The sequence below is a fragment of the Lutjanus erythropterus genome, chromosome 11 (assembly GCF_056507025.1).
Source record: "Lutjanus erythropterus isolate fLutEry1 chromosome 11, fLutEry1.hap2, whole genome shotgun sequence".
Taxonomy (NCBI): domain Eukaryota; kingdom Metazoa; phylum Chordata; class Actinopteri; order Lutjaniformes; family Lutjanidae; genus Lutjanus; species Lutjanus erythropterus.
This window is the reverse complement of record NC_139327.1, coordinates 7582403-7601090: the sequence shown is the minus strand read 5'-3', so window position 1 is coordinate 7601090 and position 18688 is coordinate 7582403. Positions and strand designations below refer to the sequence as shown.

The 18688-nt window shown below is 39.2% G+C and overlaps 1 protein-coding gene across 2 annotated transcripts in view; it reads right to left on the bottom strand.

The window, feature by feature from the left end:
• The window catches only part of LOC146318632 (protein turtle homolog B-like), a 194099-nt gene that overhangs the window by 12033 nt on the left and 163378 nt on the right, over nucleotides 1–18688 (bottom strand). The window contains exons 16-19 of one of the 2 annotated variants that reach the window (XM_084730666.1): nucleotides 17112–17276; nucleotides 14161–14206; nucleotides 10066–10152; nucleotides 126–1760 (exon numbers count right to left, since the gene is read on the bottom strand). In XM_084730666.1, the coding sequence (XP_084586792.1) occupies nucleotides 126–1760; nucleotides 10066–10152; nucleotides 14161–14206; nucleotides 17112–17276 (1933 nt within the window). The remainder of the gene's footprint in view (nucleotides 1–125; nucleotides 1761–10065; nucleotides 10153–14160; nucleotides 14207–17111; nucleotides 17277–18688) is intronic. The other variant, XM_084730665.1, reaches the window with a different exon arrangement.

Sequence of the window (18688 nt, the reverse complement as noted above, 5' to 3'; positions counted from 1 at the left end):
AAATTGATGGATATTAGACAGCACTTCAGTAACCAAAATGTCAGAGCAACTTCACACATTAAAGCATTAATGGTTGGTGCAGATGACTCAAATGGTATCCCTCTCTGCATGCCTAATGCACCTACCCTGAAGCTGACAACTGGGGTGGAGAGGGCTCAGATGGAAGGATCTCCTCCTCAGTCCTCCTCTGAGATGGCATCTGCCCAAATATGTTGCTGCTTTCCATGGGGGGTGACGGGGACTGGGAAGCTGGGTAGCTGGTTGCAGAGGTGGCAAAGGCCATGTGGGAACGGTAGCTGGGACTTGCTCTCCTGCTACCCTGGCCTTGGGCAGGTGAGGAGGAGGGGGAAGATCTCCTTGAGAAGCTGGCTGTGGAAGGAGGGAGGAGGGTAATCTCAGACATCTCTGGGGGTATGGGAGGTTGGGCAATGCTGGGTCGTGGCCGGGGACGTACTACAATCTCTGGGGAGCCCTCATGAGAACTAAGGGGGCTTTGGGTGAGGGGTGAGAGTCGAGAGGGCTGGAGAACCACCTGATGCAAGCCGGAATCCATCCTACGAGCCTGTCTGGGACTGAAACGAGGGGTGGTTTCAAACCATCGTGTGTCCAGGCTACTGAATGTGCTAGGGACAATATGGGCCATTGGATCGGTGTAAGGCAACACCGGCACACCCATACCGTGGCTTGTGTGTCTTAGCTGCCCTAAATGTGCCTCTTGCATAGCTAAATGCTTGGCTGGGGAGCCATGAGGCTTGGCCTTGCTGGGTGACTTGCTTGAGTGGCTCTTTGGGGCCTCCAGTGGCAGGACAGCTGGGTAAGTGGGCATTGGAAGGGTGGAAGGCTGGAAAGCACTGAGGGGAAGAACATGAGGTGGAGGAGGATAGGGGGAATCGTGGCGGAGATGCAAAGGGTGATGTGGTGGAAAAATGAATTGGGGCCCCTCCAGACTTGCAAAGGTGAAATCCAGTCCCTGCCAAATCTCCGGTGAACGAGAAGAGGTGAGTGTCAGAGGAAGAGGGAAACCAGAGACAGCATACTGAGGGAAATCACCCTCCCCTATTTCTTCAGGAATCATGGGGTGACCAAAAGGACCTTCAGCAAGGTATGGAGGGGAGGACATGACAGAGCTGAGCGGGCTGGTATCGGGCATGTAAAAAGGAGGTGGGGGATCATGATCCCCAGGGGGGCCTAGATAGCCATAGAAAGCCCTGTGATGGAGAGAGCCTCGGATCTGCCCAGTGGCCTGGAGCCGACTGCTCTCCATGATGGTCATACCTTCGAAGGGCCTCTGGAAACGAGGGCTGTAGGCTGGAGGTTGCAGGTAGGATTCCTGACTGGAGATAGGGGAAATCTGGTGAGGCCGAAGCGGGGCCATAACTGGTGGCAGAGGCCTAGGATCATCATTCTCTTCATCTGATTGCCGGAATTCAGGGTAGAGGTCTGATTCTTCCACAAAGGGGAAGCCCTCAATTCGCCGGGGCTTAACAGACATTTCTGTGTCAGTGGGATCTATGACAAAGCGTCCATCTGGGCCTCGGCTGATGAGTTCAATGGGTGTTGTTGCTTCGGCTTCATGCTTGGAGATGCTGTACTTCTTGCTTGTTATTGCTCTTTTGGTCTTCATGTATAAAGACAATTCCTCCTTCTTCCCTGGACTCGGGGGTGGTTTCTTCCCACGCTGGTCGTGACTATCTTCAGATGATTCTGATGGGGATGCCTTCGAACGAATGCTCTCTGGGCTCACTTTTCCTGAAGACGACCTACAGAAAAGAATACAGAAGAGGTGAACATTTGAAGATATATGGAACTCAAGAATCCAGTCGTCTGTGCAAAGCTTCACTGGTGGTGCTGAAGATGAATCCAGCTACAATAAAAGCTGTAATAAACGACATCAATGACGGCTGCACTCCATTTACAGGATGATGACTTGTACTTCAAATCATCAGTTTGATCCTGAGTCATTTGTGAACAAAGGGATGTGTGTATTTTCTGCTGCACCACCTAATCCTTTAATCTTTTAAGTGATTCTGGCATAGTTAAGCATGGGAAAAAGACACATCATGTGATTTTATGCCACACTGTTAGGACACAGTCACATGTGTGAACTTGCATCTTCGGTATGCTTAGAGTTAAACTTTGGTAAACTTTGACATGTGAAGTCGCAACCTATAGTTAAGCAGCATGTGCAGCTGACTGTATGCGCTTCCCTCTGCAGGCAATGGTTACTCGTCTACATTCACACATTGGTGACTGTGTCCTTATGCCTCCAACCTAGTAAAATAACCTGGAAACATACTGTGCTTGAAAAGTGAGGGTTGACAGAGTGAAGATGCAGTGGTTTGGTGACAAGACAATTGTTTTTTTTTTGTGATGCTTTGAAGTGGTTGGAAAGGTGCACACAAGGTGGGGATATCACACACTAAATGATACACTAAATTGACAAGTGTGAATCTCTTCACATGTATTTAATTTCATGCATAATTCCATTACAAAGAAGTGAGAAAAAACAACAACAAACTGGTGTGTTAGTACCCACAGAGGGCCTTTCACCCTTGCTAGCTGAAGTGCAAAGTATTTGGACAGTGATATATTTTCAGAGATTTTGGCTCTGTACTCTAGAACAGTTGATTTAAAATGGGTTTAACACTGAAAAACTGCTTAATCAGGACAAGGAGGGTGTGGCTTGATGAGATTTGATTGAGAGTGAACAAACAACACACAAACTGTTGTCACTTTCTGATTCAAAAGTTGCTAAAACCTTTGGTGGATTGGTTCCTGGAAGTATTTGACATCACATTTTTCTAACTGAGCCCCAAACATTCCAAAGCAGTGAGAAGAGTACAGAGGAAAAATAACTATGAAATCATCCAAATGAAATAAAACTGTTTGGCCTGAAACTGAAACTTTGGCCTGAAATACTATGCTCATGTTGGACCCCATCACTCACAGTCAGAAGCTGGCTGAGAAAGTTTTCAGGGCCTTTAAAGATGTCCGTATTTCTAATGGTTGAACCGTGGAGGACTTGCAGCCCTTTTTAAGCACTTCCCCTAACTTTTTGACAATTTAAAACAATAACATGGCTCCATACATATACAGACATGGTAAAATCACAGTTGAAAGTGAGCGATAGGCTGTCTTTTCCTTTCCATAACACCTTTATTGCTCAATGCCATGCCCTTTCTCTTCAATCTGTGGACAAATAACACGACTTTAGACTTGTGTGCAGTGCATACACCAAAATTCATGTTTGTGTGCAGGTGATACGCCTTCCCATTTATAAAGCAAGAAAGTCTCTGTATCAAGGAGGTGGGATGGTTGGATGGATAAAACAACACACAGGACTGTTATTCATGTTATTCAAAGTTTTAAGTTGCACAACATCATGAGCTGCGTTACATGATTTATGTGATGTAACATACTTGCTTTAACCCAAACTGTGATCTTTTCCTAAACTTATCCAAGTAGTTTTGTTGCCTGAACCTAATGAAAATGCAACTGTTGGTTAGCCAGATGTTTAATTTGCTGTCATGACAACCAAAGTCACCTGACTGTGGGCAGAGGTGGGAAGTAACTAAGTGCAAATACTACAATTCTGTAGTCAAGTAGAATTTTCAGGTATCTACTTTACTTGAGTATTTATTTTTCTGACAGATTTTTACTTTTCTCCCTACATTTTAACACAAATATTTGTACTTTCTACTCCTTACATTTTCAAAACAGATTTGTTACTTTAGTTTTAACCCAGCTGTGGGGATTTTTTTAAATCACTGCAAGCTGCCTTCCTAACAGATTTCAACCAAAATGGATAGAACAAAAGGAGGATAGCAGGAGTCGACGATGCCTTGGTGTATTCACCAGTGCATATCACACATGAAAAAGACAACACGTTGCGAAAAATGACATAACAAGACAAAACAGAAGTAACACGATGAAAAATGATCTAAAAGATGTGACAAGACGAGTTTTAACTCTTATACTTTCAGAGTATACTTCAGAGACCGTACCTTTTCACTTTTACTTGAGTAAGGAAATGAAATCAGTATTTCTTCTTTTACCCAAGTCTTTTTTTACACATGCATCTGTACTTCTACTCGAGTAAAGAATGTGTGTACTTTTGCCACCTCGGACCACAAAAGTAAATGTAAAGGATCAACAAATCACCCGCACGCAAAATAGGAGTTCAGAGTATGCACGGCATGCAATTTGAAAGTGTTAGGTCGAGACAGGGTTGGTGTGGCACACACACTTCATTAAATATCTAAAAATCCTTTCCCCTTACTGCGATAGAAAGTTACACTCAGTGCTAATTACATGGGAAAAAACCCTTTTAGTGCCATGGGCATGACTTGGTTGTCCAGGTGAATATGTTGAAATGGTTAGGTGGATTGTAAAGGATGTAAAACTGGGAGTCAAGCTTGGAAGAAAAAGCTTCCTAGACCACTTCAGGGCCAGAAAGTATAGATCCATGAAATATCAAAAGAGGACAGAAACAGCATTTGCACTAGATTTGAGCAACACTGTAGCAACAGGGTTGAGGTAGGTGTCATCACCAGCAATGTAACGCTCTGGTATGGCAGACAGGTGGAACTGACAAGTGAGGAAAAGAGAGGCTTTGATCCAAGACACCAAGAGAAGAGTGAAAATATGATCAATCATAGCCTGGAGTGATAGTGACTGCCAAAATCTGCTAGAACCAGGTCAAAGGTCAGTCTAAACAAAAGATGACCCACTTGGGGCAACTGTATTTTACTGTAACCAGCTCTGAGGTTGAGAAACCTGACTGGTCAGGACAAATACAGGTGATGACAGAAAGTTATATAAATTGTATTTGAGACTATGGCCAGTACCCAACAGACCTTAAAGTACATGATAAAAAGAAAACCATGACTTATTTTTGAAGCCACAATTACTTTATTTTCTGGAAAATGAAACATAGAGCCAAAGGCATCTGCTTATAATAACCATGTCATAAAGAGGGCTTATAAGGCTACAGTGAATGAAAAACACTCGATATTCCAGCTTTGTTTCCAGGGTGCAATGCCTTCTCATATATGGTTTGTGTGAAAAAATACTTGATCTGCTTTATTGAGCTACAGAGACACACAATACTGCAATATCTGGTTGCTTGTTGTCATAAACTACAGTGACAATATACACACAATATAAGAGAAACACATACATGTCTTAAAGTGTCAGTTCACCCCAAAATCAAAAATGCATATTTTTCCTTTGTCCTATTATTGTTTATCCTTCTAGAGATGGAGACAGATGTTTTAGTGTGAAGTGCTGGGTTTTGGAGATATTATATTATATTATATTATATTGGAGAGATGTCTGCCTCCTCTCTAAAATAATGGGACTAAATGGCACTCGACTTGTGGTGCTAAAAACACCAGAAAACACATTTGAAAAAATCAAAACCGGTTTGTCTTTTCTTCAAAAATGACTAAAAATAACACACAGACCTCTTGAGCAGTTTCATGTAGGAACTATTTTTTTGTTATTAGAAAGAAAGTAGTTTTTGTAGATTCTACTGCATGGAAGTGCTCACCACAAGGTCTGTGGATTATCCTGAGTAACTGGTTCATTATATTGAGAAAGAAACATTGTTGAGTTTTTCAAATTTATTTTTTTGGTGCTTTGAGCAACACAAGCGCCATTTATTCCCATTATATTAGAGAGAAGGCAGACATCTATCTCGCCAAAATCTTCAAAACTCTGTAGGTATGTATGTATTTCTGGCGTGAACTGTCCCTTTAAAAGTGTGTATGTTCACATAAGACTGCCCATACAATATAACAATCACCAACTAATTTTGTTATGTCTTTAGTTTTGACCATTATTCCTACTGGTTTCAAATTCTAATCATCAACTTCAAATACAAGTTTAGACAACAGGGTAATACTTTATTTTAAATTCTGATTAGTTCTATTTGTAAAAACTAAACATAATATGTTAAGCGGTCTCTTAACATATTAGATGATGTTATTGTGTGCCTGTTTCTCTATAAAGAATTACTATAACCAAAGGGAATAGTGGCCAAAATGATTAAATGCAGGCTGTATAAATTCTGAATTCTGCCTTTATGTGCTTAGTAGACATTACTGTGAGAAATACTGCTGATGCTCTTTGAACTGACTGCATCATAAGAAAAAGCAAATTATGGCAACACAGCAATTACTGCCCCATTAAATAGCCACTGCATGAAGATTCAGTGATCAATACTGATGCTGTAAAAATTTAGGTCCCTCAGATTTACAAAATACTGAGTATGTTTATTCATAAGCTTAGACATATTGTCATGAGCAGTTGGCACTGTTGTAAACTGCTAAAAAATACAGATTGACCATTAAAACACTGAACTACTATTTAAAGGAACAAGGTAGATTGACATGTGGAGTGAAGAAAAGATGTGACTGTGACTGCACCGAGGAGGAGAAAGGAACAGCAGTCAAGTCTATCATATCAGAGGTGTCAAAAAGAAAGTGTTTCACAACACCTGGAGGTGAAACCGATTTAAAGGAGTGAGCAAGGATACAGTTACATACAGCTCAAACCACAGAAATACCCACAAAGCATGAGCAGAGTACAAGGATTGTGTTGAAGGAAAAGATTGACATTTTGGGAAATACACTTGTTCATTTTATTGACGAGAGTTAGATGAGATTGATATCACTCTTTTGCATGGTAAACATGAGGCAGCAGCCAGACATTCAGCCAGAAAAGAAAATTCAGTCATTATCCACTCACCATCATGTCAATTGAAGGTGGGGTTTAATTTTCCACAAAACTCTGCTGGAGTTTCACAGGAAAACAGTGTTGCAGAATCTCCCAAACAACTGAAGTGAATGGTGACCAGGTTTCAAATGGAAAAAAGCACCTTTTTAAAAACAAAAAACACAAAATGCCTCCAAACTGTTTATCTGGTATAATCTCCTAAAGCACCAAAATGCCAATTTGACTTGAAAGGTGTCATGTACACCAAGTTTTTAGTCTAAATTTATACTGTAGATCCTTAGCTTGGAGCCATGTTCATGTGCACACCGTCTGAACTGGGGGTGTGTGGCATGACGGTGTGCGCACGCAAGTGAACGGCACGTCGGGGCTTTAGGAGACTTAGATGAGTAGTATGGCGACATTTTATGATTTTTTGTGGTTGTTTTTTCAATTAGAAAACTGGTCACCATTTATTTAAATTGTTTGAGAGATTCTGAATGCTATTTTCCAACGAAACTCCAGCAGTGTTTTGTTCACTAAAAACTGACCTTCAATCGGCATAAGCGTGAGCAGATAATGACTGAATTATCAATTATGGGTGAACTATCCCTTTAAGTATAAATGCTGCCTTCAAATGGGCTTGTGTTTTACTGTGAATGCCCCCCTCTTGGGGTATTTACGACCCCTGAAGTGGAAATTTCCTGATTTTTTTTTGTGATGGTTTCAGAACTGGTAGAGGCCATGGAAGTTTGTTTTTCAGTGGATAGTAAATTAATTTACTGTAATTTTAGTTGTATAGACTCTTTGTTTGAAACTTCATAATATGTCTGAGGAAAATTCCCACCGCCTCATCTTTTCATTATACCTTTGCATTTCCTGCATTTCTTTACCTGCTTGCTTCCTTAATTTTTAACTTCGGTGGCTTCTAGATGCCGATTTTTGGCATCCATACTGCCACTGCTTTGCACTGGTGTCCTTACACTTGAACACCAAGCACATCATGTACCCCTCATCAGAACCCACAGGTGGGTCACAGGAGATTATATTTGGGTCACCAAAAAAAAATATAACATGCAAATGTAACATTTATATCTGCAGAACAGCTTTTCCAAAGCATTTAAAAAGTGTGTATTGTTTCAGTGATGAGAAGAAAAAGTGAGAGCCTTAATTAATTAATTAATTCTACCAAAATGCATCTATTTTGTCTCATTTATGTAGTAGACAAGAAGTAGGTGGGAGGAAAAAATAATGAGATAGCCTGTTAACTCAGCCCTAAATGCACTCATTTCTCATTTATAAAGTATTTAATGTGTATTATACCTTTTATTGACATGTGTCAAGATAAAATGAGGCGATAAGGAAATGGCAGTAAAAATGGTCAGGAACATTTATGCACAAATGAAGCCCTTCCCAAAATTTATTGATAAGGCCTCTTGTGAATTGGGTCACGGTGGTTTGTCATTTTTAAAAAGTGGATCCTCAGAGAAAAATTCTGGGAAACACTGATTTATAAAATACAAAAACTGAACCATTTTAGAGTTGCTGGTAGGCAGATTTCTGAATGTAGCTGCTGAATGTAGCTTCAATCCTCTCATTTAACTCTCAAATAAGTGCATTTCCCAAAACATCAAACTATTCCTTTAACAAAATGAAGTGCGGTGAACACACATCTCAAGAATGATTTCATTTTTAAGTTTTAGTTATTAAACTCAACAAAACAAGCATATATGAGCATATACTGTCACTGAAAATAGTCAGACTGTTTCTCATTCAGCACACCATGTAATTTACCAGGATAAAACTTGAATACTAGCTTTCATTTCACCATCTGCTTTGGACTCTATTACTTCAATAAGGAATCACCATTACCCTCCACTGAACTGTCATTATATTGTATGTAGTTGAGTAACAGGATCTCAGAGGCAGACAGATGGAGGACGTGGGTTAGATGAGCCTATCCACAGACAGGATGGGTCCTCTTTCACTACGATGGTCATGTTGAACTGCCATGTTTCAGCCCATGTCAAAGGTCAGCAACCTGCTGCTCTTTTGTCCCTCTCCAGTGGCTCCCTGTGCCTTTGACAAACAATGTCATAGAAATTGACATAACATTTGCTATTTCAGCATTTTTATTAATCACTGTAGTAGGCTTCAAGTGATTCTTACATTCTCCAATTGTAAAAATGTGTAGGTTAGACACAGAAAATGGATATTAATGATTAATCAATTAATTACAGTGAAGAATTTAACTGATTAAAAATATATTAATCGCCAGTTAATGGATAGTCTAGAAATAGTGGTAACAGTACCTCATTTGACATTTTTGTCTGTCAGAGCCAATTGTTGAATAACGAAACTTAAACTTAAAATGAAAGGAAAAAAAAATAAAAGAATCATTAATGATTAATTGGTAACATTTTCAACTGTCAGTTAAGAAAAATGCACAAAATTTGCAACTCTAACAAAGAATGAAAAAATTCACAATAACAAAATAAATAAATAAAATGTGAGTCGTACTCTTTGTTAATGGCTCGGCGCCTTTTCCTCAAAATTTTGCCAGTGGCTAGACTCGAGTCTCTCTAGGCTAGTGATGGAAATCAACTTTAAATAAAAAGACTCAGTCTCAAAGTTGAAATTTAATAGTTGTGGCTCCAGACAGTTTCAGCCAAAAATGGCTCTTTTGATAGAAATGGTTGCCAACCCCTAGCCTATGTTGTAGTTCAGAATGGACAAACTAAATGTTGGCTCTGGATACGTGTGTTTTGCGAGTTTCGTGACCACCAAAGTTTCTCCTATGTGCTTGGAAGGGGAGGGTGAGGCAAACTTGTTGCAATCTAAAACCTCACTGCTAGATGTGACTAAATCCTACACACTGGTCCTTTAAACACTTGAGATTTAATTCTTTCAGGCACTAAGATCCTTTTAGTGAACTACGAGCAGCATAATGACCATTCACTGTCTGGTAATGGTGATTCATCCACATCGACAAGTTCAGACATGAAAATGAAAGTAAAGACTGTATGACCCATTATCTACTCCTGCTGTCCTGGAAAGGGAGAGAAATTAGCAGACTGATTTGTCTGATGAATCTTGTCCCACATTACAAGATGGATTATTGACTTTAAAAAATTCCCTAATAGTCAACATCTTCTTACGATGAAGATCCTTCACCATTCATCAGTGGCAGATCACGACCAGTATTGTTGTTGCCTTGTGGGGACATTTGGCCAGAAGCATGCAGCCAGGTCAGGAGTCTGAGGAGCTGGGGTGGGACCAAAGTGCAAAAGGGGGAAGGGTGTGTGTGTATACAGTGTGCAAGAACAGGGGGACAATGGTTGGCACACTCACTGAGGACTGGAAGGTTGGGGCCTGTACCTGCTTGCGTCCAGCCCCTCCCAGTAGGGCTCGACGCTGGGAATGAGGCTAAGTGGACTCCTGCAGAAGTGGGGAGATCAGACAGTAAGAAGTGGGGAGAATATGGAGGTAAACAGGAAGCCTGTCGATGAGAGGTATGATTGAAAATGCAACGGAGAGAAGACAGCTTGATATCATTACTTAATGACTTGGAAAAGACAGAAATCTAAATAAGAATTAGTGAGTCAGAGAAAACCTGAGAGAGGGAGAAATGTCAGAGAAAAGGTTTGAAGATGATGATGCAACAGGAGGGAGATAAAAGCAAGAGAGAGGAAAGTAAAGATGTGACTACTGCACTTTGAGACACTTTTTCATTTATTGACTCTAAAAGTATATGGCCAAAATCACACATTCTCAGTCCCGGAGCAACTGATGCAACTCAAACTCCTCTGGGTGCATCTCAGTGGTCTTTTCATGTTTATTCCCCTCACATCTTATTTCTTCCCACTTGAGGCACAAGAAAGAAGAAGAGGGACAAGAAAGGAGAAAGGAAACACACATTTTGTGCAATGAGAAGTCCCTCCCAGTCATGTGCCATCTGAGGCGACATCACTTGTTGATGACGGGCACATTTTTACCTTGGAGTTGAGAAATAATAGCTTGTGCATATTGTCATACACACACGTTTCTGTATAAGCACAGCAAACCTGTAATCAGACTGTTCAGGTCAGTCAAACCAAGTCAATACATACTGAAAGTTTAGTTGTGTAAGCTTTGGCGGGGGACATACTTTGAAGGGGAGGGTGAGGAGAGCAGTATGCAGTTAGTTGCGATCTACAGTCTCACCACTAGATGCCACTAAGTCCTACACACTATGTGTTTAAAATTCTAAATATGTGGACTTCTAAACTGGACTTCCATGTGGATCTATACAAAAAGGTTGTGTTTTTAGGGCTTCTTTGCCATCTCAACCTAGAAACTACAGTTGGAGATATATATTTTGAAATAGTCAACAAATGCCGTCAAATGACTAAAACTAAGAATGTGTTCATCCAGGGGTTCCAACCTTTTTCATGTCAAGGACCCCACCATAGATGCCTTAATGAAGACCTTCGGACTATTCTTTTTGTTCATGTTTAAATGTAAAAAAGTCCAACTTACAAAAAATGTGATAAAAGTTAAAATAATCAGTGCTGTCCCCCTCCAAACCACTTAAGGATGCCTGTTGGTCCCTGTACCCCAGTTTGAAAAAAACTGTTAGTCCATCTCCCAAATCCCCTACCCAGTCTGTGGCACTCAGACCCAAGCTGATCGGATCCCACTAAAGACATCAATTCTACATTCTGTCTTTATTAAGGAGGGGTAAATAATTTTCCTAAACAGCAAGGAACTGTAGCTTTTGACAAATGTCACTAAAAAGAGTTGTAATTTGTGCATACTGGAGGCTATTTTCAGCCCAGGATCAGGTGAGCTAGTGAATATTTGGGGCAGAAGGGCAGTGTACTATCATAAATAGACTCCGGCACAGAGGAATAAGATATATCAGGCTTTAAATGCAGACAGTACTCATTAGTAGGATACATTTATTAGTCGTTTTGGTTTTTCCATGGGATTAGTTGAAAACACCAAAACACAGGATGACTCCAGGCTTATTTTTTGACTCATATCCAATAAGTTTACTTAGTTGCTGACTCTGAAAATAAATACAATTTATAAAATGAAATGTGTTGTTATTCGTCTTTGGGAGCAGTTGAGAAAACTGCCCTCTTTGCGATGATGATATTTTAAAACAGCATCCAGTATTCAGGCATTTTAAGATACCCAGTGGAGGAGCGCGTCCTTCTGAAAAGACCTGTCATTTGTCACTCAAGGCTCTCTCCTCTGAGCAGAACAGACCTCTGCTCATGGCAGACATTTTGACTTGTCAAATACAGGTGTTACATAATGATGGATATTTTCCATTTAGGTGCGTCGGTGCCAGGGCTCTCTGTGCATACTATCAAGGCTTATTAGAGCCGCCATTATTATTAGTTCCACCTGTGCCTTTCCTGCTATGACATGTCACAATGTCTACTGTGGAAAAGGTCTATTAAGAGACCTGAGACGTCCTTTATGGTGGCAGACTGGATTGATTTCAGGGTCACACAAGGACAGGGGAATGAGAATACATGAAAATAATGAGATGGAACTTTTGTCGTCTGCAGTCTAGCTGTCATTAAAACTCACAGCATCGTCCAGTAACTGTAGCGTATCATTCACTCTGCTGAGGAGGTGATCAGCAGCAATTCCACATTAACCCTGAAGTGTGCAGGTAAGATTGTGGGTGATCCCTCCTGGACACAGACTTTTGGAGTCTCTCTTTCTGGCAGGAGGCCTCACGCCATAAGACCAGTTTCTGCCCATGAGCAGCTGGCCTCATCAATAAGGCCTGGTACATATTATACAAAATTGCACATATTTTTGCACAAATATTTTGCACATTCCTCCAATATTTCATTTAAACAGTCATTGCATGTTGTTTTTATTGGTTTTATAATATTTTTGCATGTTGTTGTCATTATCAATCCCATTTTAATCCCATTTAAGATTTTTGATTTATAGTACTTGCTTCCATCTTTATTTATATTTACTCATACTTGCACCAATATGCCAAAGCAAATTCCTCGTATGTGAAAACCTACTTGGCAATAAACCTGATTCTGATCCTGAGTAACATTTGACACGTACAGTATACTGTATATCTACTGCTGGATTCACAAAGGCTTAGATCTAATTAATACATAAATAAATATAAATTTATAGCTTGAAGCTGCTAAGCTACATACACTCATGCACAAAGCTTTGCACATTATGAAATGTTTCACATTTTAAGTATATTCTACTAGGAACATTTAGTTAGAAGTGCAGCAACAAAGCTTCATTTAAATTTCCTCTTTTTTCAACAGGAGTTGATCATTGTCCTGTAAGCAGGTGTCATATATCATAAAATGGAAGCACAGCCCTTGGCTCTGAGATCCCATTGTTCAGAGCAGACATGCAAAATGTAATGGTCTATCTTTCATTAAGAATACATCCAGAAGGAAATGAACAACTTGAGATGAAACTTCTTGAAAGTTGTGTGCTCCTTGTGTACGTTTTTCCAAGAGCAAGAAGTAAGAATTACACTATAATTACAAAATCCATGCAAGCGACTGCACCTGACTGCCATCCAGCAGGTTCACTTAGACACATCTTTGCTTCATGAATCTAAAATCTAGCTTTTCAAGGGTCACACACATTCAAAAACTAGCCTTTAAACACTTTTCTAACTTATGGTGACAGAACCAGCAGTTACATTTCAATACATCATCCATTGCTGAACACACCAGTTCCTTTGTTTGCCCGTCTGAATCAGCTGTTGCTGTGTATTGCATGCAATGTGTTGCTTGTACTTTTGTTACTTCATAAACAGACACCCCCGGTCCCACTCACACAGCTTTAGTATAAACATCAGCAGGCTGCAATGCTAACTAACCTGCTGATATTTAGTTTAGAGCAAGCATTCGGTCTTCTCACTCTGAAACAACAGATTTCAACTGAAAAAGACAGCTTTTTTCTTTTCTTGGATTATATATTTTTGCTTTTATAATCATATCCAATAATAATGATGTCAAGTTGTCATTTAGGTATCAGTAGGATAAGGTGATCTCTGTTGGGCCCCTGTAACATCTGCAGTCATTTTTCATAGACCTGTATGTGTACAGAAGAGTATTAAAGACAGGAATAAGAAAAAAAACTGAGAGGAGGAAGATTTTTTTTAAATTTGCATTTTGAGAATAAAGTCAAAATGTCGAGAAAAGACTTTGGTTTCAACGATGCAAAGTTTAAAATAATCTTTCTCCTCTATATTTTTCCCTTACTACTCTGCCATAATATACACCTATATGATCTGCTTTTTTTGTTGTTCTTGTTGCACATTTTGCTGTATTTTTTCATGATACTTTTTGTTTCGATGGTCTGAAATCTCACCAAAGAGCAAAATGAATCCTAACTGGTGTACTGTTTGACTAATGGTTGCAGAGAACTGTGCAGTGTAGCAGTGTTACTTACGGAGTTTCCATGCTTTTTCTGCAGTGAGTTATGGAGAGGGGCGGGTCTGAAAGAAGACAGAAAAGACCATTACTACCATTTAAAGAGCAACTTAATGCCCAAACCACTTTTTCTCACCTGAAAAACAATGTACAGGGGTATTAAGTAATGCTATTGATTGATTCAGGTCCAAATCTTGATATTTTAGTGTAAAGTTTGAATCTAGATATAGTGTTTTAAATATGCTTATTACATGGCTTTGTTCTTCATCTAACAGCTTGTGAAGCTGCTCCGTCCTGTTCCATTATTCCCTGTGACATTTAAAGCTGATCCGCTGTCATGTGCCAAAAGCAACCATCGTCTTATTTCGTAGACGCACTTTTGAAGAAAAATCGTGATAAAGCTAAACTCACTGACAAAGACATGTTATTTCCTCTGACTACTTCAAAATAAAAGTCAACTCTTCATTCGTCAGTTAAATGCTTTTTATCTGAAGCTACAGCCATTTCCCTCAAGAATCCATGTTGCCAGATTTCACGTTGTCCGTTTGAGTCCGTTTCAATAGTGGAGCAGCCAATTAGCACCTTAGGAGGGACGACAGGCAGCTACGAGCCACAAACAATGGCGGCTCCTGAAGAGGTTAGCGTGTAGATACTGTGATAGCATCAGTTATATCAGAACTGGAGAGTATTTCTTCATTGAAAGAAGAGCAATTGGTTGGAGTTAGCTCGGGTTAAATGTGATAGACAGATGGTTCATCCAATCACCTGTCAAAATGTTCTCTGAAAGTGCCTGCCCTTTTCCACACAGTTTCTAAGGACAACTTCCCAGATGATTCTGCGTAACAAACCATCTGGCGTATCAGGTTAGCAGCTATAGGAAATGGTTAGATTGCATTAGCATGTGACATAATTACTAGAGTCGCCTGTCTCTCAATTCAGAACTATTCAAATAAAGGAGCTGAAGAAAAGTACAAGACACACTGGTTGATACTTCTTCTTTCCTGATATTCAGGCAGAGAGCAAACTCTGAAATTAGAGGTAGTCTGAGTGCATGCAAGGTCAACAGAAGGAGGCAAGTGACTGACTCAAATTCAGCCATAAATTTTACTCTCAAGTAGGCATCAAAATAGCTGCACCTCATATTTACAATGGAGAAATGTCTCTTTAGTATTCATGATAAAACAACACAGATCCAAGTAATTTACATAGAAGGTTTATAAAAACTTGATTCCCCAAAGACGACATTAGTGCTGCTGCTGTCGAGCCTGGAGGGACGGGACGCTGTAACAGTAAAATGCGAAAGACACTTGAACAAAAAAAGCATAAAACATAATGACTGACCACAGCCACGGCTGCGTTCTAAAGTGTCATTAAGCCACTTTTAGCAATTAAAGCAGGATGTTTCCTGTTTGAACATGCAGTTAAAGTTGAGAGGAGGCGAGTCAGAATAAAGCAGCATGAGGGTGCAGTTTAAGTAGATGAATCAGCTAAGTGCAAGTTAGGTAACATGTGGTAAATGGATCATAGTTAAGTCAAAGCTAATGTGGTGATAAAAACACCCAGATAATGTTAAAACACTGCAAAATGCCTGAATCCTCTAAGTCCCCTAAAAAATGGCTCAATAACACCTTTTATGAAAGTTGTTTAGGTCTATAAAAAACTATAAGCACATTATGAGACAGTATAATGCATTTATTAGGGGTGTAAATCAAAATCATGATATATTAATCACAACACAATATATCGATTTTTTGGATAATGATACGATATTTGCTAATATCATATAATCTGTCATCTGCCATCAGATGATATCATATGTCCAATTAACAGGTTAAGTTGTCAACTCAAAAAAGAAAATAAATTATGATTCAACACATTTATGACTGAACTCTTTCAGACATTTGTGACAGACGTGCCATCAGAATTTCAAAATAAAGGCGTACCTTAAAGATGACAATATAGATTGATATCATCACTTTATAGATGTTTATAATCATGCATGACCACTTATAACAGGGTTTATTTAGTATTATAAGTAGCGGATATAATGGATTATAAGTTCATCTTTTATAATGCTTCATAACTATACGCCAAAGTGACAACGGCATTTGAAAAAAGTCGTCTTGGGTCACACAGCCCAAGTACCATAACTTTAGCCAGTTATAGAGACACACAGCTCTAACGCATCATAACACATTTAAAATGTCAATTTCTGAAATGGAATAATGTTTTTAAACATCTTCTAATAACCTTATACGGTGCTGTTACTTTCAGACGTGGGAAGTAACTAAATATAAATACTTTGTTACTGTACTTGAGTAGAGTTTTCATGTATCTGTACTTGAGTTTTTATTTTTCTTGAGTTTTAACTTTTACTCCCTACATTTTAATGTAGATTTCTGTACTGCCTACAACTTATATTTTCAAAACAGACCTGTTATTTTATTTTTATTGTATTTGTGGGGAATTATTGATTTTTTTTTTTTTGAGCAGTAACACATAGAAAAGATACTTCCTTGGTGTATCCATCAGTGCATATCACACGTGAAAAAGAAGTATGATAAAAAATGACATAGCAAGACGAAAAACTACATTGCAGACTTAACAAAGCGAAAAAAGATGTCAAAAACGAAATAAAAAAACAAGATGTACTGCCGATTTTTTACTTTTATACATCTGGTACATTTCAGAGCATGTACTTTTTCAATTTTACATGAGAAAGAAGTTAAAATCTGTACTTCTACTTTTATGAGATTCTTTTTCTTTTTTACACAAGTATCTGTTCTTCTACTTGTTATTCCATTTCAGAAACTTTGCCTTGTTATAAACTGTCATGCATGTTAATAAAAATAAAGCCTTTTATACAGCCATATAAATGTATTAAAATGTATTTTTAATGTGTTTATCATGCATCACAGACATGACCGTCATAGAAAGTGTTAAGTTAAGTGACCAGGACTCTCTCCTCACCTCTTTTCCTCTTGAGCTTTCGCCGGCGCTGCTTGTTGACGAAGCAGGCGGCCATCGTGCTGAACAGGACTGCTGCTGCCAGGAAACAGATGGTGGCCACAATGCCAGCCACCACAGGTCTCGCAAGTCCACGTTCCTCCACCAACTCTGGAGGAGGGAAGACGTCTGTGAGGTGAGGACGAAAGAGTCAGGCAGGTAAAACCGGTTAAGTCGCGGTGCAAAAAGAGGGTTTGGAGTCGGACTTGTGGTTTGGAGGCCCACTCTGAGGTGGAGGACATGGCAGATTAATGAAGGAACATTGCTTAAATACAGCAAACAGAGTGAAGAAACAAAAGTAAAAGTTCACTTTGCTCACTAAACTTCTGATAAGGCACTCCAGAAGATTAATGTGCTAATGTCAACCTTCATTTTCCAGCTCTGAAATAGTGTGTGATATTTACTGTGAGATTACTATACAGATCCACTGAAACAGAGCACACTGTCCTCTGCAAGAACAAACCGTGCTCTGATTAGGCAGCTATTTAACAATCGGACACTGAACCAGGATTTTCTGATGTTTTTTTTTTTTTTTTGCAGGGTATGCATAGTAGCACCTTTGACATTTCCTAATTTCCCTTATGGTTTTTGCCAAACGTCCCTAACGAAGATCGGTCCAATCACTTGTAGGTTCCTGCAGAGGAGCCTTTGAAGGACCTATGAAAGGAAAACTCCTGCCATATCCAATGAGATTCAGATATGCTAGCTGACCTTTAACTGCTGCATGTGTCTTCAAAATGGGCATTTCTGCAGGCTATATGCCACGATGACTTAGCAGAATGTATACAGTGAAGAAAACTGCAGTCAAATAATATCAGCTCTGCTGAAATGATGAAACTACATGTGAACTGTGTCACTGTTGAGAAAATACTTTCAACAAACTTAACAAAAACCAAAAATCTTCAAATTACATCTCCTTAGAGTTTGCCTGCTGAACACAAGATGTCTCCTACTTCAGTGAAAAGCCAATTCTTAGCAGTGGTGAAAAGTAACTAAGTACATTTACTCAAGTACCCTGCTTAAGAAATGATGAGTCACCTAAAACAAAAATTTCCAGACTCTTGAAGCCTTGATCATCAAATCTAAATTGTTGTTACTGTAGATGAAATTGTAAATTCATTTATACCCACAGCAATCAATGTCTATTGTCACTTTATTAATTTGAACAGTTATTCATATTGATGTTGATTGTCTATTTTGATTATGATTACTAGTTTCTACACCAGGAGACAAACATATGATGACACAGTCTATTTATTTCAATCAAATATACTTAAAGGTTTTTGGTTTACAAGAGTCATTGTGTGTATGAAGCATCAGATTACGTTGAAAATTATGCATATTTTTGAGGAATATCTTCAAGCTTTCCAGACTTTGATTGAACCCTGTTTATACATCTATTAAAGAAAATGAGATAAGTGTGAAATGAGCCTAGAGGGATATCAAGCGAGAGAGTGAAGAAGAAGAAGAAGAAGAAGAAGAAGAAGAAGAAGAAGACAGGAGAAAACATGTCACAACGATGCAGGACAAGAGGGGAGAGA